This window comes from Vipera berus (genome assembly GCF_964194415.1).
Source record: "Vipera berus genome assembly, chromosome: 2".
In the NCBI taxonomy this organism is placed as follows: Eukaryota; Metazoa; Chordata; class Lepidosauria; order Squamata; family Viperidae; genus Vipera; species Vipera berus.
In genome coordinates this window covers 125,332,524-125,354,444 of record NC_138203.1, presented here as the reverse complement: position 1 = coordinate 125,354,444, position 21,921 = coordinate 125,332,524, and the positions used below count along the sequence as shown (strand labels likewise).

Genomic DNA, 21,921 nt, shown 5'->3' with positions numbered 1-21,921 from the left:
AAAGGGTTTTTTGGTCCAGTTTTTCCAATACATGGAGGGCCAAACAAGTTGCTTTATGTTTAAGCAAAAAACTGCATGATTGGCAAACAGTCTTATTTTCCTGAAAAAAAAAGTGTTTATTCAGGCACTTAAAGCATATAGATTGAAGGTGACCCAAGGCAGGTTCAGCCCATGAGTTGCTTTTCTAGGTATAACATTTTTTGAGATCGATCAGTTCTCTACTATGAATGTTAGGCCATGCAGAGAGAGACTAATTGAATAACTATTAAAAAAAACGATTCTAAAGTTTATTCCCCCCCCACACACACACATTTTGTTTCGCTGTTTTCAGGCTAAGCAGGAGGGTCTGGTTCAGGTAAATGGAATTCCACAGAGTTTTCTTTAGCACGATCTATTGAGATGAATGGGATACAATTACAAGAACTCCAGCTTGTGAAAAGTTTCCCGTTTATAATCAATATATCATCATATATTTTAGGAGAGAGATTTTCTGATTTTCTCTCTAATAGCTTTCCTATAATTCAACATGTTTCTTCACTGATAACAGGGAACATAAGAATTTCCATCAGACTAGAACCCAGCTCTTACAAACTGCTGAGACTCTACAACAAGAAACCCAATTAAATCCTTTCAGCATATTTACCTCCGGAGTAATGTTTTTAAGTAAGACGTGATTGGCCAAGATAAAGTTAATGTTTTGGTAATGCTACTGTTAGAAAAATAAATGATACAGCACACAGACAATTTTAATAAAAAGGTAACAGAAAAGTTTGCCAAATAGAAAGAACGCCAGGCAAAATTGCTACAGAAATGAAGATTGATCTACTGTGAAGAAGCTATAAAAGGAAGTCAGAAGCAGCTGCACAGTCATCGTTTCAAAGAATAACTGAAGAAAAATAAAATTATAACTTAGGGGAGATTATATCACTCTCCTGGGGAATATTGATCTTGCAGCTCTGCTAAATAGGAATTTTGCAAATTATAATCCATCGAATTTGTATTACATTGCACCACAGTACGTGAAAATTGGAGCAAGTATACCAATATGCTGGATAATGGAGTATGTAAAGAATACTGAAGAGAAAGATTTTCGATCAGTGTGTGTGCTATCCGCTCTAATGTATACCGGAATTAAGAAGAAACTTCCTGACAGGACAATCAACCAGTGGAACAGCTTACCCCCAGAAATCGTGGGCGCCCCATCACTGGAGAATTTTAAGAAGAGACTAGACATTCATCTGTCTGAGATGGTGTAGCTTCTCCTGCTTGAGCAGGGGGCTGGACTAGAAGACCTCCAAGGTCCCTTCCAGCTCTATTCTATTCTATTCTATTCTATTCTATTCTATTCTATTCTATTCTATTCTATTCTATTCTATTCTATTCTATTCTATTCTATTCTATTCTATTCTATTCTACTCTATTCTACTCTACTCTACTCTACTCTACTCTACTCTACTCTACTCTACTCTACTCTATTCTATTCTATTCTATTCTATTCTATTAAGATGGATACTAACCTCACAATCGATATAAAAACTACAAGTGGCATAAACAGCCATGGGAAAGATTCATGCTCAGCACTACAAGACAAGATAGAAAGACCTGCACATGGATTAGAGAACAAACAAAAGTATATGATATCATCAAGAGAGTAAAAAAACAAAATGGAAATGGGCTGGTCACATAGCAAGAAGAATTGATGGCAGGTGGACCAAGGCAGTCATAGAATGGATCCCACTTGATAAAAAAGCATCCACAAAAGAGACCTAAAATGACATCAGCAAGTATTGCAGGCCCAATTGGCAAAAGAAAGCTCTGGACCATTTCGGTTGCAAACATGCAGAAGAAGCCTTCTTCTTGTAGTGGATAGACAATAGCTAGAATACGAAAGAATACTGGATATATAAAGAAATTAAGCAATATCTTACTGTCTCTTCTACTCATGATATACATGGAAAAATATATTCTAAAGCAAACAATCCAATTGCTTTATTTTAAAGGCAATTTGTTTCATTTTGATATGTTATCAGGAACATAACAGATACCATGAGGATTCCTTGGTGCTCTCTGAGCTTGCTTGCTTTCTTGCAGACATTTCATTACCCAAACTACATAACATCATCAGTGCTGGGGTAATTAATGCAAGAAAACAAGCAAGGTCAAAGAGCACCATGGACCCCTAATGTCAACCCTGAACTACAAATAACAGACACCCTTGTGGTCTTAATTAGGATTGGATCTAAATATGGAACTGTCCAGGGTCCTGCAAAATCTGACCTATTATGGTAGACATCCCTCTGCCTTTCATAACTTCTCTCAGGTGCTTCCTTGTGATCACCTTAGGAGAATAAGATCTATCAAGCACAGAACATCTAGAAATATTTAGCATGAAAATGGAGGAAAGTGAAATCTGCCCTTAAAAATCAATGGAAACATTTGAGTGGGTTTATGACTCCAACCCCCTTCATGGATTACTGCCTTGTCGTGGCGAAGGGGCTTGCGTAATTCAATGAAGCTATGAGCTATGCCGTGCAGGGCCACCCAAGACGGAAAGGTCATAGCAGAGAGTTCTGACAAAATGTGTTCCACTGGAGAAGGAAATGGCAAACCACTCCAGTATCTTTGCCATGAAAACCCTATGGACAGTACCAAAAGGCAAAATGATATGACGCTGGAAGATGAGCCCCTCAGGTCGGAAGGCATCCAATATGCTACTGGGGAAGAGCAGAGGGCTAGTACTAGTAGCGCCAGAAAGAATGAAGCGACTGGGCCAAAGCCGAAAGGACGCTCAGCTGTGGATGTGTCTGGTGGTGAAAGGAAAGTCCGATGCTGTAAAGATTTTTTCTCCATAGCAACCTGGAATGTAAGATCCATGAATCAAGGAAAGCTGGATGTGGTCAAACAAGAGATGACAAGACTAAACATCGACATCTTAGGTATCAGCGAACTAAAATGGACAGGAATGGGTGAATTTAATTCAGATAACCATCAGGTATACTACTGCGGGCAAGAATCCCTCAGAAGAAATGGAGTAGCCTTCATAGTCAATAAAAGAGTAGGAAAAGCAATACTGGGATACAATCCTCAAAATTACAGAATGATCTCAGTTCGAATCCAAGGCAAACCATTCAATATCACAGTAGTCCAAGTCTATGCCCCAACCACCAGTGCTGAAGAGGATGAAATTAACCGGTTCTATGAAGCCCTACAGCACCTTATAGAACTAACACCCAAAAATGATGTCCTTATCATCATGGGGGATTGGAATGCTAAAGTAGGAAGCCAAAAAATAACTGGAATAACAGGCAAGTTTGGCCTTGGAGTACAAAATGAAGCAGGGCACAGGCTTATAGAATTTTGTCAAGAGAATACGATGGTCATAGCAAACACTCTTTTCCAACAACCCAAGAGAAGGCTCTACACATGGACATCACCAGACGGTCAACACAGAAATCAGATTGACTATATGCTCTGCATCCAAAGATGGAGAAGCTCTATACAGTCAGTAAAAACAAGACCAGGAGCTGACTGTGGCTCAGACCATGAGCTTCTTGTTGCAACGTTTAGGCTTAAATTAAAGAAAGTAGGGAAAAGCACTAGGCCAGTCAGGTATAAATTAAATCATATCCCTGTTGAATATACAGTAGAGATGACAAATAGATTTAAGGAATTAGATCTGATAGACAGGGTGCCTGAAGAACTATGGACAGAGGTTCGCAACATTGTACAAGAGGTAGCAACCAAAACCATCCCAAAGAAAAAGAAATGCAAGAAAGCAAAATGGCTGTCTGAGGAAGCTTTGCAAATAGCTGAGGAAAGGAGGGAAGCGAAAGGCAAGGGAGAAAAAGAAAGATACGCCCAATTGAATGCAGAATTCCAGAGAATAGGTAGAAGAGATAAGAATGCCTTCTTAAATGAACAGTGCAAAGAAATAGAAGAAAACAATAGAATAGGGAGGACCAGAGATCTTTTCAAGAAAATTGGAGAGATGAAGGGAACGTTTCATGCAAAAATGGGCATGATAAAGGACCAAAATGGCAGGGACCTAACAGAGGCAGAAGAGATTAAGAAAAGGTGGCAAAATTACACAGAAGAACTATACAAGAATGAGCTTAACGTCCCTGATAATCACAATGAGGTGGTCACTGACCTCGAGCCAGGCATCCTAGAATGTGAAGTGAAGTGGGCCTTAGAAAAGCTGAGCAACAACAAAGCTAGTGGAGGTGATAGTATTCCAGCTGAGCTATTCAAAATCTTAAAAGACGATGCAGTAAAAGTGCTACACTCAATTTGCCAGCAAATTTGGAAAACTCAACAGTGGCCACAGGATTGGAAAAGATCAGTTTACATTCCAATTCCAAAGAAAGGCAGTGCCAAAGAATGCTAAAACTATCGCACCATTGCACTCATTTCTCACGCTAGTAAAGTTATGCTTAAAATCCTACAAGCTAGACTCCAGCAGTATGTGGATCGAAAACTACCAGAAGTACAGGCAGGATTTCGAAGAGGCAGAGGAACTAGAGATCAAATTGCTAACATACGCTGGATCATGGAGAAAGCTAGAGAGTTCCAGAAAAACATCTACTTCTGCTTCATTGACTATGCTAAAGCCTTTGATTGTGTGGATCATAACAAACTGTGGCAAGTCCTTAAAGAGATGGGCATACCAGACCATCTTATTTGTCTCTTGAGAAACCTATATGCGGGCCAAGAAGCAACAGTGAGAACTGGACACGGAACCACTGATTGGTTCAAAATTGGGAAAGGAGTCCGGCAAGGCTGTATACTGTTGCCTTGCCTATTTAACTTATATGCAGAGCACATCATGAGAAAGGCAGGGCTAGATGAATCAAAAGTTGGAATTAAGATTGCCGGAAGAAACATCAACAACCTAAGATATGCAGATGATACCACTCTAATGGCAGAAAGTGAAGAGGAACTAAAGAGCCTCTTGTTGCGAGTGAAGAAGGAAAGTGCAAAAGTTGGGTTGAAACTTAACCTTAAGAAAACCAAGATCATGGCATCCGGCCCTCTCAATTCCTGGCACATAGATGGGGAAGAAATGGAGGTAGTGACAGATTTTATTTTCCTGGGCTCCAAGATCACTGCAGATGGGGACTGTAGCCAAGAAATTAAAAGACGCTTGCTCCTCGGGAGGAAAGCCATGGCAAATCTAGACAGCACACTAAAAAGCAGAGACATCACCCTGTCAACAAAAGTGCGTATAGTCAAGGCTATGGTCTTCCCAGTTGCAATGTATGGCAGTGAAAGTTGGACCATAAGAAAGGCTGAGTGCCAAAGAATTGAAGCCTTTGAACTCTGGTGCTGGAGAAGACTCCTGCGAGTCCCTTGGACTGCAAGGCGATCAAACCGGTCAGTCCTAGAGGAGATCAACCCTGACTGCTCTTTAGAAGGCCAGATCCTGAAGCTAAAACTCAAATACTTTGGCCACCTAATGAGAAGGAAGGACTCACTGGAGAAGAGCCTAACGCTGGGAAAGATTGAGGGCAAGAGAAGAAGGGGATGACAGAGAATGAGGTGGCTGGATGGAGTCACTGAAGCAGTAGGCGTGAGCTTGAATGGACTCCAGAAGATGGTAGAGGACAGGAAGGCCTGGAGGAATGTTGTCCATAGGGTCGCGATGGGTCGGACACGACTTCGCAACTAACAACAACAAATGACTCCAACATTTTGAAAAAAGCCCAATGAAAACTATGCTCAGTGAAATAAATACTAATTAAATTTTCAGGAATAAAAACTTGGAAGACCTGAAGGGAGGACAGAAGAATGAGACTCAGAGTTGAAGTGCTCAGTGTGACATTTTCTGGTAATTTTAATTATTTTCCATTTAAAAGAAATTATCAAGCCAAATAAGACATTCAAAACTAGCAGTATTTCTGATTATTTGAAAGATTTCCCAAATCTGCAACACTATTATAATCTTTTTGGGAGGTGGGATGTGAAGGACATCATTTCCCTTAAATTCACAAAAACATGCTGTAAAATCCACTCCAGCATGCAAGTGATAAGCCAATCTTGATGCCAGCTGATGTTAAATAGAATTTGAAATATTGGATGTACAGGAAACCATTTGATGTTTTAATAATTAGAAGACATACAAACAAACAACTAGGAGAATAACTTGGATAATGTTCCTATATTAGATTTACAAAAGAGATTTTTTTATTTTTTTGCAAGAGTTTGTAAGAAGAGACAAAGGGGGAAAAAGAAAAGAAATTGAAAAGTTCTAGGACATTATTTGAAGGGATTGAATGATGAGGCTTTAAGGATTTGTCTATAGATAGGATATAGGGGGAAGAGGTTGTTGTATTTTAAGCAAAAATAATAAGTTGTTAAAATTGTTTTACACTTGTTGAGACAAGGGGGAAGTTACTTCATATTTCTTTTTTCTTTATATTCTTATTTTTTTTTCCTTCTCTCTTTTTTTACATTTTCTTCTTTTTCCTTCTTTACATTTTTTCCTCTTTATTTTTTGTAACTTTATATCTCTATAATTGTAATATTCAATAAAATTATTGGAAAAAAGAGTTTCACGAAGGCGTCCACAAGCCGTGAGACCCAAGGTCACAAAAGCAGGTATCTGACAGAGAAGTGGACTGTTCCCATAACAAACCGAAGGGATGTGATTGGGGCAATGTGAACACGTGGTGGGTGGAGGTAATGAAAAGCTATTGTTAACTAACCAGATTTTCACACGGGAAAACTAAAGTTGATTTTGCTTCTTCAGTACCAAGATGTGCATTCAATAAAGTTTATCTTTTATGACACCTCAAAGCTGTAAACTTTCCTCAATATTGAATTCGCTAGCCAGACAGTTGACACATTAATATTAACCTTGTAGGTACATACATACCCAGGGTGAACAGCACAATTTTACCCCTTTCTGCTTTTAGATACCAACCCTGCTATAACAGATAATATCATCATGATCTGCACAGCAGTGTTTAAAATCAATCAGATGATGACTTGTGCCATAAATTAGTCTTAATGAACAACTAGCTTGGAAATTCTAGAGAACTCTGCATTGGAATAGATTAAGTCTGTCACATACTAAACTTCATGCTCCTCAGGCCCATTTAATGTTCCTCTCTTTAGATTTGTTTTTAACTTTTGTTTTTTATAAATACTTCTGTTTTATATGTTTTAAACCCTTTATAATTATTATTTTTTAGATTCCAATGTATTCTGTATACTTTTTAGTTGGCTGTATCCCATCCTCCTTGTACTGGTCTTTGACCACAATAAAGATTTGATTTGCAATAAGCAATAACAAACTGTGCAGAAACACATATCATAAGGTTTGAAGTCTACACCGATCAAAAAAAGGAAGGCAGAAAAGAGAATACTTTCATCCCTTTATTAATTATGACAGAAACAATAAGATCAATTGATGATACAGTTTACCGATTTGCATTATACTTTATTTGTATTTGTATTGAAACATTTACATTCAACCAGTAGGTTTTGACAAAATAGGAATAATATGTGTTATTGATTGTAGGGATGAAAAAAGGTAATATATTTGTTTCCTTGATTTATATCATACATTTCATGCAGAAATTCAAGACAACATAGAAAGTACTTCACCCTCCCATTTTCCACCACAACAGCCCTGTGAGGTAGGTTAGACAGAGACAGAACTTCAACACAAGTTAGCAAAAGACAGATAGTTTTAAATTCAGGGACTTAATTCCCAATATATGGCAAGGAAATCAAAGATAACCTATATTTAAAAAATCCTGTGATTTCACCAACAAATCTTTGGCACTGGGAGATGGTTCTGACTGACAGCAAGAAAAGCAAATGCTGTGGTTCAGGAAGACGGAAATCTGGTGGAAGAGGAGTTGATGATTCACTGTGATTAATTTCAGACTCTTGTAACCTAGAACTGAAACACCTACTGTAGGTATTTCACATTGATGGATAACAGCCATACTTAAAAAGAAGAAGAAGAGACTTCTTTAAGGGCAGGATAAAAGCAAACAAAATTAATCAGCAAAACAGAGCCAGCTTAGTAAAGTTGTAGAGATACCAATTGAAGGATAGTTAACTATTCATACTCTCTAATTTCCTCTGTAATAGGAATAGCTATTTCCAGCTAATTTTTGTAAGAAGAAAATAATGGAGATTTAGGGATTTAGTGTAGAGGTTGAAGGCACCAGATTAGAACCAGGAATCAATAAGTTCTAATGCCGCCTTAGGTCCAAAGGGTGACTTTCTGTAGGAGAAAGGCAACAGGAAAATACAAAAATGTAGCCAAGAAATCTATAGTAGCCAATAATCAATTGAACACCCACAGAGACACACAAACATACACAGCACTTTAAGCACACTGAGACCTCTGGCTGTTACCTTTCGAAAGAATCAGTTCCTTAAAAGCAATAATAAACATCACTTACTTCATACACTTCAGCCAAAATGTTCTCAGGGAAATAAATAATCTTTATTTTTCAGCAAACACAACCCTGCCTTGCGATGAGACCAGTAGCTATGATAGCTTGCAAAAAAACCAACAACTACCAATGTCAAAAGGCATCACAGAAGTTTTTTCAGACAATAAGCTGTCCAAAAGCAGGGTATTTTCTGACAGTTTATTTAATTTTATTTTATTTTATTTTTATACCGCCCTTCTCCCGAAGGACTCAGTTGAATTTTACTTCATGGAACAGAGTGGCTTACAATGTTATTGACAGATCTTCAGGCTCCTTTGTATGTTGAGAAACAGCTAATATAAAAAGTAAGCTTGGTTGTACTTTACTATTAACAGAATAACAGAAAACTCTAAATGCTAGGAATCATTGGGCAACGTTCCATTGACAGTCATGATTATTTGTACCTATGGCTGAGGATGCTATTTCCACTAAAACCAATTCCTTACCAGTCTCTTCATGGCTGCGTGTATCTCGCTGTTCCTCAGGCTGTATATGAAAGGGTTGAGCATAGGGGTGACTACTGTATAGAATATTGATGCCACTCTCAGCCTTGAGACAGAATAGGAAGTTGATGGGCGGAGGTAGGTGCTTATCACGGTGCCATAGAACAAAGCCACGGTGGTGAGGTGAGCACTGCAAGTAGAGAAAGCTTTGTACTTTTTGGACTTAGACGGAAGCTTCACCACCTTCAGGACAATGAAGATGTAAGAGAAAAGAATGAGAAGCAGAGGCCCAAGAACAATGGCTGTTCCTTCACTCACAAGAAGCTTATCAACAATGGAGGTGTCCGAACAAGAGATTTTTAATAAAGGATGGAGGTCACAGAAAAAATGGGGTATTTCTCGAGAAGCACAGAAGGTAAAATTAGATACTAACAGGATGTACAACAAAGAGTGGGAGTGAGCCAGGAGCCAAGATCCAGCAGTCAACAGAAGGCAGCACTTGAAGCTCATGACTCTGGCATAGTGCAATGGGCGGCAGATGGCTACGTAGCGGTCATACGCCATGGAGGCCAGGAGAAAGTTATCTGTCGCAGCAAAACTCACAAAGAAATACATCTGTGTCAGGCAACCATTATGGGATATTGCTTTTGTCTGGGTCACTAAGTTGTATAGCAATTTGGGCACTGCAGCAGAACTAAATCCAAGGTCAGCCAATGACAAGTGACAGAGGAAGAAATACATGGGAGCATGAAGGAGATTGGTACTGGAGAAGATCAGCAAGATTATCAAGAGGTTTCCTAGCAGACAAAGTAGGTACATACAGAGGAAGATGGGAAAGAGAAGCACTTCGAGGTCTGGTGAGGAGGAGAAACCCAGGAGGATGAATCCAGCAAAGATGGTTTGATTCTTCTGCTCTGTGTTCATCATGTAGCTCAGGGATTTAGGACCAAGTTCTTGACTACTAGCTTGAGAGAAAGAAATAGATTTACAGCTGTTAAATAGTATCCATAGGCATTTCTCTTGTGAAAGACATATACTGTAGCTTATTTTAATTTGCATGCCAACAACTGAAAAAAGCCACTCCCTCCAAATATGGCCGAGGTCTGCATAAATCTCTCCTCTCTCTGATTTTTTATGAGCAACTGAGAATCTTGTTGATATGTTAGGACTAGTTTTGTTTGTTTTCAGATTGATGGGGGGAATGTACAATGACAAATTATTTATGAGTGTTAAAATAGGGGAATGGATGTTAAAATAAAAATTTCTGGCAATTGGACTGATTAGTTAAGGATGTTATTTTAAAAATCCCTTTGCCAATAACCCAGTTCCTTCTTCCTGTAAAATGGTCACTACTTAAGCTGAAATGGCTTAATTTAGGGTAATAGAGCAGCCTGCCTTCTTCTGTGTAAAACATTTATCCATCTCACCCATTACTGTGCACACCCACCGACTGGTAGGAGCCAAACACATATTCTTCAGGCACACTTTTTTTCCCACATGTTAAACTTCAAGGGCTCTTTTGTGACATATTATATGCAAAGTTTTCACTAAGCAATAGCCCTTTTAATTACGTCATTTTCCCCCCAGGCTGTTTCCCCACCCTGTCTACACTCTGAACAAAGAGATAACAACCCTTTTCCAATTCGAAGTCTCATTCCCCAGGCTTTTTTTTTTTTCACCAGTACCTCCATTATACCACCCCGTATGTATGTATCTCATATGTATTTGCAAAAAGACAATCTGCATGGGGATAATAGAAGCACAACAATGACAGACAGAAGAACTATGCAACAGCATTGTTCTGTGGTTAATTCAGATACAGTATGCTGAGAATGCATTGAGTTCAAAGAATGTGATAGCAAGATGTGCGCAGTTATATGTTGTTATACTGTATATACAGACACGAAAGAGAGGCGGAGATAAAGCTGAATAAAGCACTAAGAAGATCATATTCTTTGCCCATAAAATATAATTGGATACGTTACCATATCTCTACTGGAATTGGAAGTCTTGATGTCTTCACTAAAAATGGATCTCTTTCATGGGGATGATACACATTGTACAATCATTTACCTAAGAACAAAGTCTTTGCAGTGTAACCTGTTTTCTTCCTGAAGCAGAGGTGACTAAGCAATGGTATAAATAGGACCCTTATTGTAATGAGATGGAGATAATTCATCTTCATTGTGACTCCCCAAGGAAAGAAAATATAAGTTATGAAGACACTCTTCAGGGAACTTGTTAATCAAAAAATATTCAACAGGAATACCAAGCAATCTAAAATTGGCTAGGTTGGTGGATACCAAACATAACCGGTTGTTTTTTTTAATAAACAAAACTTTATTGGGGCAAACAGTATTATTCTCAATGTGTTGGATCTCCAGAAGTCTACTTCCCAATAGCAAACATCACCGGTAGTAGTGTGCAGTTTTATATTAGGAAACCTGAATATTATCACCAGTATATTAACATTATGGATCGGAGTAGGACTTGCTTTTTCTCATCTGATAGGGTATTATCGATATATATCCCTACCTTTAGAAAAACTATCTTTGAAAGCTTAAATAAGTAAATAGCAATAACAGCGAGTGGGCAAATCTGCATAACAGTTTTATCCAGTTGCAAACACTGAGAACATACCTCTGAAGTCTTAATATTGCTTATTCTCCACTCAGCTATTTGTACTTCAAAATAGCTTGATTTGCAGGGTTAAGTGTATTGCTTTATCGGCTTACTGTAAAAAAGCTCTGGTTGATAATTCCTGCATTTGAATTATTGTGAGAGGTACAATTACAAGGATCATTTTTTAAATTGATAGACGTGAATCCACCACCATTAGCCTTTCCCATTTATTTTATTCCTCCCATGGAGAATGTATTTTCTTCTTCCACACTTACAATGGACCTCTTCTATAACTTTCTGTTTCAAATGAAGGCAAGTATTTGCCTCTTTTCAGGTTTCCTGCTGTTGCAACAAACAGTATCCATGAAGCTTCCTATTATCTACATAACTTTGCACTTGCTTGGCAAAAGTGTGATGATGTTTTCATAATATAATCCATATACGTATCTGTATTTCTCTATTCTTTTCATGTCTGCCAATAATCATTCAGCTGCCCTGTGCTAGTTGGGGAAGGGTGGGCCACAGGATCATCTGCAGGGCTGCTGTGAAGAATAATCTAGCTGCTTGGCTTATAATAAGTCATGCACATCCCACTCAGAGGTGGACTCCAGCTAGGAAGGTCTGGCTAAGATGCCTGGGTCTTGCAGTGTAAGCTGGGATAAGTTTGAATTGGTGACTCTTTTTTTTATTGAAAAGTTTTTCAATACATTTTATCTTTAACAACCCCTCCCCCCACCCCCTACCCAACCCTTCCTAGCCCTCCCCCCTCCCCTTCCCCCCTCCCCATTCCCGACTTCCCAGAGCTAAATACAAGGTATAAAAATAAAAGCAATCATAAACAACCATATGCTAACAACAATAAACTATTAAGTCTATCGCACTCTAGCTCATATAAAATGACTACAAGCAATACTATTATCACATCAAAACTTATGCAAATGCTAAATGAAACTTTTTGGTCCCATATTTGTTCTGGATGTAATCAATCCACTTTTTCCACTCCATAATATAACGTTGTTGCGAATGATCTTTCAAATAAGCCGATATCTTTGCCATTTCCGCCAGGTCAGAAACTTTTAAAGTCCATTCTTCTATAGTCGGCAGTTCCTCCTTCTTCCAATATTGACCTACTAAAAGTTTTGCTGCCGTAATTAAATTCAACATCAACTTAGTGTCCACAACTGTAGTATCCGTAATTATGCCCAATAAAAACAATTGCGGACAAAACTTTATCCTTTGCTTAAATATCTTCTGCATATTCCACCAGATTTTAATCCAAAAAGCTTTAACCTTTTTACAGGTCCACCAGATATGGAAATACGTTGCATCTTCGCCACCACATCTCCAACATTTAGGTTGATAGTTCGGATACATACTTGCAAGCTTTTTAGGATCTAAATGCCACCTATAAAACATTTTATAAAAGTTCTCTCTTAAATTTTGAGCTTGCATAAATTTTACGTTCCTCACCCAGATCTTTTCCCAAGTGTCCATTGTGATAACTTCTTGAATATTCTGAGCCCACTTTATCATACAATCTTTAACAAGTTCTGTTTCTGAGTCAATTTCTATCAATGCAAGATATATCCGTTTGATATGTGCTAGACCCTGATTTCTAATTTGCTTCACCAGATTTTCATCAGTCATTGAAAAACCAATTTTCTGATCTTCTTTCCACCTGGCCCGTAATTGCCCATATTGAAACCAGGTTTGAACAATCTTCTCTTCTCGTAGAAGATTATACGGCTTCAGACACCATATGTTCCTCTCCAAATTTAAAATTTCCTTATATGTAGTCACATCATGTTTGAACCCAACATTTATGTTTTCTATTGCGTGTTTCAGTATTGCCCATAAAGGTATCTTGTAATTTAACTTATGTCTGTACTTTTTCCAAACTCGCAACAAAGCATGTCTTAAAATATGCACTTTAAATACATTATCTACCTTCTTATCATACAATAAATATGCATGCCAGCCAAATAACAAGTCATGGCCTTCAAGATTTAATAATCTCCCTTGTGTTAGATTAATCGCTGACAACGCAGCAGCTTCATAGTATAGTTTAAAATTGGGCATTTTAAGACCACCTCTTTCACGCGTATCCTGCATAATCTTAAATTTAACTCGTGGCCTTTTCCCTGCCCATACAAATTTATTGATACCCTTTTGCCATTCCTCCAAGTTTGAATCCTTTTTAAGAATGGGTATCATTTGAAATAAGAACAGAAATTTCGGCAAAACATTCATTTTCACTGCTGCAATTCTTCCCAGTAATGACAATTGTAACTTCTTCCAGCTGTCCAATTCTTTTTGAACTTTACCCCAAAACTTTTCATAATTATTTTTATATAACTTTGCATTTGAGGGTGACAAATAAACCCCCAAATATTTAACCCTTTTGACAATTTCAAATCCAGTTAACCCTTCTAAAACAGCCTTTTGTAATACTGTCATATTTTAGCCAATATTTTAGTTTTTTGTATGTTAACCTTGAATCCAGAAACTTTCCCATATTGCATTATTATCTCCATCAGGTCCACAACAGAATTTTCTAGCTGGGTCACCGTAACAACCAGATCGTCTGCAAACGCCCTCAATCTATAATCCTGATCTCTTATTTGAATTCCCTTAATTTTTTCCGAATTCCGTATTTTAATCAATAATATCTCCAATGTTAAAACAAATAATAGAGGTAATAACGGACACCCTTGCCTTGTGCCCTTTTCAATATTACATACTTCAGTCAAACTGTTGTTAACTATTATACGGGCTGTTTGCTTTTGATATAAAGCCCTAATTGGTTGTAAAAATTTATCCCCAAAATTCATTTTATCTAATACTTTCATCAAAAATTGCCAATCCAGTTGATCAAAGGCTTTTTCAGCATCTAAAAAGATCAGCGCCGCAGGGATCTGGTTGTTCCTTTCCAAAAATTCCAACAAGTCTACTATATGCCTCACATTATTTTTCATTTGTCTGCCACTAATAAACCCAGTTTGATCACCATGAATTATCTGTTGCAATACCCTCATCAATCTATTAGCTAAAACCTTAGCAAATATCTTGTAGTCCGTATTCAAAAGTGATATTGGTCTGTAGTTTCTTACTTGGGTGACATCCTGATCTTCCTTGGGAATCAGAGAAATGAAAGCAGTTCTCCAGGACGGAGGCACCCCTCCTCCCCTTTGAATTGTCTGAAACAATTCCCTTAATGGCTTTATCATCTCCAATTGTAAGTTTTTATAATACACCGCAGTCAGTCCATCCGTGCCTGGCGCTTTATCCACCTTCAATTGCTTAATTGCTAAAAGAATTTCTTCTTCCGTTATCAATTGATTAATCTCTTCCTTTTGTTCTTGTGTAAGAGCCGGGATATTAGCATTCCTCAAATATGCATCAATATCTGCTTCATTAATCTTATCTTTAGCGTATAATTTAGAATAAAAGTCCACAAAAGCTTCCTTAATACAATCCTGTTGATACACAACCTTAGCCTTGTATTCTATTTTATCTATATTAGAAGCCCTTTGCTTCTTCCTTAACATGTAAGCTAACCATCTACCTGGTTTATTGGCATTGCAAAAAGTATTATGCCTAGCAAACCGTAAGTTAGTTGCCACCTGATCAGCCATCAGCTTGTCAAACTGTCCTCTTAACAAATTAATAACCTCTTTGGTCTTCACATCCGATGGATTCAAAATTAGGGCCTTTTCTTTTTCCCTAATTTCATTCTCTAGTTCTTTCCTCCTAAATTCCAAATTACGTCTATATTTGTTGTTCATGTATATTAACACCCCTCTCATATAGGCTTTGCTAGCATCCCAAACCATGTCCATAGAGGTACCCTTATTCATGTTAGTTTCAAAAAAGACCATCTGTTTTTTACATTCTTCCATGTTTCCCTGATTTCTAAACAGGTTCTCATTTAGACGCCAGGAACGCCTATCTCTATTGTCCTTATCAATCTCTAGCCAGACTGGGCTATGATCAGACATAGTTCTTGGACAAATCTTTATCTTCTTGATCCTAGAAAAAAAATCATTAGTCATTAATATAAAATCAATCCTGGAAAAAGATTGATGTCTATCAGGAAAAAAAAGTATAATCCTTTTCTTGTGAGTGTCTTTCTCTCCAAATGTCTCGCAACTCCAAATCATCCTTCATCTCAAAAAAAGATTTAGGCAATCTAGCGTGGCTTGGAGTACGCCTAAAAGAACTACACTTGTCCAGTTGTACATCCAAGACGCCATTCCAATCTCCCATAAAAATAAAAGATTTATAATCCAACTGGGTGATCTTGCTGTGTAATGAACTATAAAAATCAGCTTGTTGTTGATTAGGAGCATACAGTCCAACCAAAAGCGTTTTTTTGCCTTCAAGCAACAAATCTATTATAACATATTTTCCTTGTTTGTCTGCTTCTATTAACTCCGCTGTCATAGTATTCTTGACATAAATAACCACTCCATTCTTCTTATGAATTGGTGACTCTTGAGGAAGTGGGCAGGATTCTCCAAGCTGTTTACATCTAGGTCCCTCCCAGGTTGTTGAAACCACTCAAGAGGTATCCTGCAGTTGGGTCCATGCTGTGGAGTTGGCTTGTTTCAGGAGAGAACAATGTCTTTAGCCTTGAAGGAGGAGGCAATGTGCCCCCTCAAGAGGCTGTGCCTGGAACCAACAAATTTTGTTATACAATTATTGTCATGTCTTCAACTTTCCATTTAAAAATGGGGCCTTTTCTGTTGCTGAGAAAATGGTCAGATTCCAGTTAAGTTTGGAGGAATAAATTTATTTGTATCTGTTCCAGTCAGCATTCAAGAATTTAGTATGGAGTCAGTAATAATTATGCTTGTCAATGACTTCTGATGTTGTTGGAGGGGATGGTGCATCCATTGACCTCTCCTTGATCTCTCAGCAGCTTTGGATTCAGTCTCAATATCTTTCTGAACTGGCTGTGAGGCTTTGGAAATGGGGGCACCATATTAGGTTGGTTCTCCTTTTTCCTTCATGGCAGTTTCTGATTGGTATTGACAGAGGGGTAGAGGTTGCACCCTCAGCCCCTTCTATGAGAGGTGCCACAGGTCTCAATAATCTCTCCCCTCTTGTTTAACACCTACATAAAACCATAATGTGATATCATCTGTCAGTTTGGGGTATAGTATCATCAACAGATTGTTGATACCCATTTATACATATCAACTCTGCATTGTTCAAGTGATATAGTTGATGTCCTGCCTTAATTGTACCAAGACTGAATGGCTGTAGCTATTAGGATCCCCTAGATCCTAGGATTCTTTGTCTTTAATCTCTGTCTTTGGAAAGAATTGCACTTCCTCATTCAAAACCGGTGTGCACTCTAAGTGGAGGCATGGCAAGCAAACACATCTCCATGATGTGATGATAACCATGGCAAAGAATGAAGAACTGGCAAGTACATTGGTTCTTCATAACCCCTGGTCTTCCATCTGGACATGGAGAAGATGGGAGATCACCTATCTGTGCCTGGGATGGCTGCTCTTCCCATGGGTTTCAGTGCTGGAAAATGAAAGGCTCAATCATCAAGTTCATTAATCATGGCAAAGCCTTTCACTAATCACTTTCAGAATTGCCTATTTAATTATCTTTAAAGTATTGATCTTCAAAAAGATGTTTGAAAAGCTGCTAATGAGTTTACCTTCACTTCTAAACCAAAGAAAAGAACTATATATTTATGAACTTAAAAACGCTGAAGTAAATGTCAAAAAAGATAAATAAGATTTTGATCCAAGAAAGTTATAAACTATTTAAGCATCCAGACAAATTTGGAATATTGGATTTTTACCTCAAGATTTTGGAATTAATTATATAAAATAAATAGATTGGGGGGGTGGGACCAGAATTATTTTGTCTACTATAGATCCTAACAGAGATTAGAGACCTTATGATTTAAATTAGGCACTAGAGGGGACTAAAAATTCTAGGCAAAAAGGAAGGGGAAAAAACTGCCTAGAGTTTTGATTGGGATTTACAAAATTACACCAAAGGAATTATCTGAACAATGTCTTTTTATTGGATTTACAAAAGAGGCTTGAAGAAGTCCATGCAATGGGTTAAAGAAGAATTGAAGAGGGATTAAATCTGACAACAATATTTATTTATTTATTTACTTATTTTATTTGTATTCCACCTTCATTATTTTGACAAATATCTCAAGGCACTGAATGTATCCAACACACCTTCCTCCTCCTATTTTCCCCAGAACAACCACCCTGTGAAGTGAGTTGGGCTGAGAGAGAGACTGACTGACGAACTTTACAGATTAAAAATTTTCAGAGTAAAAGTAAGGAATATAAAGTTGCTTATTTAATCAAAGTTAAAATAAGATATGTTTTATGAGATTCTGCAATGAGTATGAACATTATTGAGATGGACAAGGGCTTTTTTAAAAAAAATTGTGTTTCTTTTTGAAAATTTTTGTTATGCAAAGATCAGTCTCTCCTTTATAAATGTCCCTTTGTCCTCCATTTTCTTTTAAATTTTGTTTTTCTTGGAGCCGTTTCTCTTGTTTTTGTAATTTGCCTTGTTTGTTGTGTGCAGCCCTTGATAGCTTTCAGCAGAAAAATAAGGTGAAGAAAGTAATAAAAAAAAAATCCAGATCTATGGGCAGGTTCTCCAGTCCAGTTCAGCAAACGGAATGGAGCTGTCCAGGGTCCTGTAATTCTAGTCTTTTGCACAATGCCTGTGTCAGTGATAAATAATATCTAATCACTTCACTTGCTGATGTCTCTTTCAGTTCAGTTGCCTGCAATTTTTCTGAGATCAATGTCCTCTCCAGAATTTTCTTTACCTTTTACATTATGTGTCCAAAAGTTCAAGCTTTTGTGATTAATGTTTCCAGTGAGTAGCCTAATTTCATTTCATCTCCAATGAATTATTGAATTATTTTTGAAGTCCAAAGTTTTGCAAAATGCCATCAGGGCTAGGGAACATCAGCTATAAAGAGCAAGCAGTTTGGGAGGACTACTGCCAAAAAGAGACTTATCCATGGGCATTTCAATCAAACACTTTCAGGATGGGTGTCAAGAGCATTTGCTCTCAATGTGATCGTGTAATACGTGAAAATTCTACCTGAAGTAGACAGTCCCAGACATACTAGAATATGTTCTTGAATATGTAAATATAAATATAAAATGCCTTATAAAGGTCATTAAATTTCCAAATAAATGACAAAATTCCCATTTCTGGAAATGTAATAATCTCAGTTGTGATGGAGAACATGCCAAAGAAGAACTTGACTCTGGATCAATACCTTTAAAATTAATCTCAGGCATGGTGAATAAGAAGCCAGTTTGGTATGATGAAGTATTTTAGGAAATTATTTTATTTCCCAATTAGGTTTCATTTTCCAAGCTGATCTACCGGAAGAATGAAAGGAAATATTTTCTATGTGTTATCTTGCACTGTTATCTATGCCTGTTTATGGTGCTCGCTATTAATAGGTGAATTTCTGCTCCTTTGGCAAGAATAAAAATGGCTCCATAAAGCTTTAAATCTTCACAGAGCTAACATCAGCACCCTGCAATTGTCTCAATGCATCATTCTCCAGCTGGGGGCATGTAAAAGCCAGGAACCAGAAAGCCCTCACATACCATTAGCATTTCCACTTTGCACAATGAGAATTTTCACAACAATTACAAATAGAAAAACTGGCAACTGTAGAGTGAAGTTGAGAAGCCACCCTCTTCACATTTTAAGCAGGCAAGTGGACAGGAGCCATGGCTTCTTAAGCCCAGCGGGGAAAAGGGACAACAAAGTAGATGCGAGCCACTTCAAAAGTGCTGCAAAGCTCCACTATTTCTGATTTATCAATGTTGTGGCAGAGCTAAAAAATAAATTGGCTAAGCTGCCCAGCATAGATAATAGTGTGGGAACAGCACCAAAGATCTGGGTGGAAATATGACAAATTTACTAATATGTCAAATATGTCCATTAAAAAAAGAAAAATGCACTCTTAATCAAATCTTATTTTAAATTTTACTCAAACCTTCTTCCTGGGGCTTCAGAACATAATGGTAGCTTATTTCTACACTCATGGTTATCTATGTGATTAATCCATTTAAATCTAAAAGAGTAATGCTGGTGAAATGCATACAGTAGAAGTACAAGCCACTTGAAGTAACCTATACGTACATAAATTATATTAAGGCCATGCAGCTGAACTTTTAGAGTTTCAACGTTCTCATTTTATAATGGCACACAATCTTGGGAGATATGAAGAAATCATAACTTTATGCACAGGACATAGTAAATAGTGTGGAATGTTATGAAGGTTAAAGAACATCAAATATCATTTTACTGGCAGCCCTTGTTTTCCAAACTGGCTCCAGGTTTATTATGTGTCACTCTCAGTTCTGCTCTGATTCCCCTCTTCTGCACCCAAACCCTTAGAAATTTCCTCATGGCCCCATGAATCCCACTATTCCTCAGGCTGTATATGAAAGGATTGAGCATAGGGATCACCACAGTGTAGAATATTGAAGCCACTCTCAACCTAGAGCCAGAATACGTGGAAGATGGGCGGATGTAGGTGCTAATCAGAGTCCCATAGAACAAGGCAACAGTCGTGATGTGTGCAGTGCAAGTGGAGAAGGCTTTGTACTTCCCAGAAGCTGAAGGAACTTTCAACACCTTGAAAATAATCAATATGTAGGAGAGAAGGATGAGTATAAGGGGGCCAAGCATGGTTGCAGTACCTTCAATCATGAGCAGTGTTTCAGCAGAAGAGGTGTCTGAGCAGGAAAGTTTGAGTAAAGGATGGAGGTCACAGAAGAAATGGGGGATCTCCCGAGACCCACAGAAAGAAAAATTAGCTATTGTAAACACATACAATAGGCCTTGGGAAAAAGAGAGGAGCCAAGACACAGCAGCCAAAATCAAGCAATGCTTGTAGCTCATGATTATAGAATAATGAAGTGGTTGGCAGATAGCCACATAGCGGTCATATGCCATGGAGGCAAGGAGAAAGTTATCACAGGTACAAAAGACCATGAAGAAATACATTTGACTCAAGCATCCACTATAGGAGATGGTGTTTTTCTGGGAGACCCAGATTTGCAACATCTTGGGTACAGCGTTGGAACTGAATCCCAGGTCAGCCAATGATAGATGACTGAGGAAGAAATACATGGGGGTGTGAAAAAGGTCACTATTGAAGAAGATCAGCAGCATGATCAAGAGGTTTCCCAGTAAGCTAAGCAGGTACATGCAGAGGAAGAAGGGGAAGAGAAGTCCCCTGAACTCTGGTGAGGTGGAGAAGCCCAGGAGAATGAATCCCGTAAAGTTGGTGTTGTTCTCCTGTTCTGTGTCCATGGCTCATCTGAAAATGAGAGTAAATGGGATTATATCATCGCTCCTTCAGTTTCATGAATGTAAAACTAAATAATCTCATGGGCTATCATCCCTCACTGGATATTGCTGGAAATGGCACTGACTGTTCGGCACCTCACAACCTGTGATTCCAAGGGGCAGTAAATTAACAATTTACTCTGTGTTCCTTTTTTTTTGTCTATCACCCTACTGGCTCTTTGTCTATGAGACTCTAATCTCAGACTACCTCTTTCTGCTTTTGTTTTCAGGCATGCATATACAGTGCACTTGCTCTCTGATTCTCCTCCTGGTATGGTACAGTTAGTAAGGTAGTGTGTTTTGCCTACCCGCATCATTGACTTCCTTAAATCTCAGTTCTTCACTAACCATCACTCAGGTTAGATTCTTTCTGTCCTGCACAAATACCGGTGCCCTACCTCAGGTTCTGCAACACTCCTATGTAAAACAGTGAGCGAATGTCCTTTTAATTCAGTCATTCTATAGGTACAATGTAAACTCAGTCTGAACCAGTATGATCCTGCTGGAATGACTGGAGATGAAAAAAGTTAGTAGAACATATTTGGAGACAGGCTAGGTGTCGAATTCTAAACCTTTCACATTCCAATGACATGAGCTTTCATCAATCTCAGTGGATGGATGATATGAAAAGGAGGAAATTGTACATCATTAGGTTCTGTAAGGAGGACAACTCTGCCTTGCATGGTGACTTTAAAGGGAACAAGTGCAAACTGGAATCAGGTAGGTAACAGAGGAATAAATCCACTGAAATAAAATATATTCCATTAATGGCATACTAAAATCAAATTCATAACTGAAGCTCAATATAGGAAGTTAACTATTTCAGTCTTGGTGAAAAGCTTCAGATTTGCAAATGACCTTTATTTTCCTGTGTGTCTGGTTGATGTAACTCCATGTAATATTCTTCACGCATTTTCATTTTCACAGAAAATCAGGTACAGATTTTGCCCCAATCAGGATGGTGTTTCTGTTCCATAGCAGAGGGAAAGGCATGCCAAGTTTCTTTCTTACAGTTT

General features: G+C 38.0%; 1 protein-coding gene across 1 annotated transcript; it reads right to left on the bottom strand.

Moving 5' to 3' along the window:
• Positions 1 to 8,603: 8,603 nt before the first annotated feature.
• Positions 8,604 to 20,869, bottom strand: LOC308662792 (uncharacterized protein; the record flags this gene model as incomplete). The annotated part of the gene is made up of 2 exons (XM_081318936.1): positions 8,604 to 9,861; positions 19,879 to 20,869. The coding sequence occupies 2 exons, from the start codon at positions 20,867 to 20,869 to the stop codon at positions 8,882 to 8,884; spliced, it is 1,971 nt and encodes a 656-aa protein (XP_081175062.1). The 3' UTR covers positions 8,604 to 8,881.
• Positions 20,870 to 21,921: the final 1,052 nt, after the last annotated feature.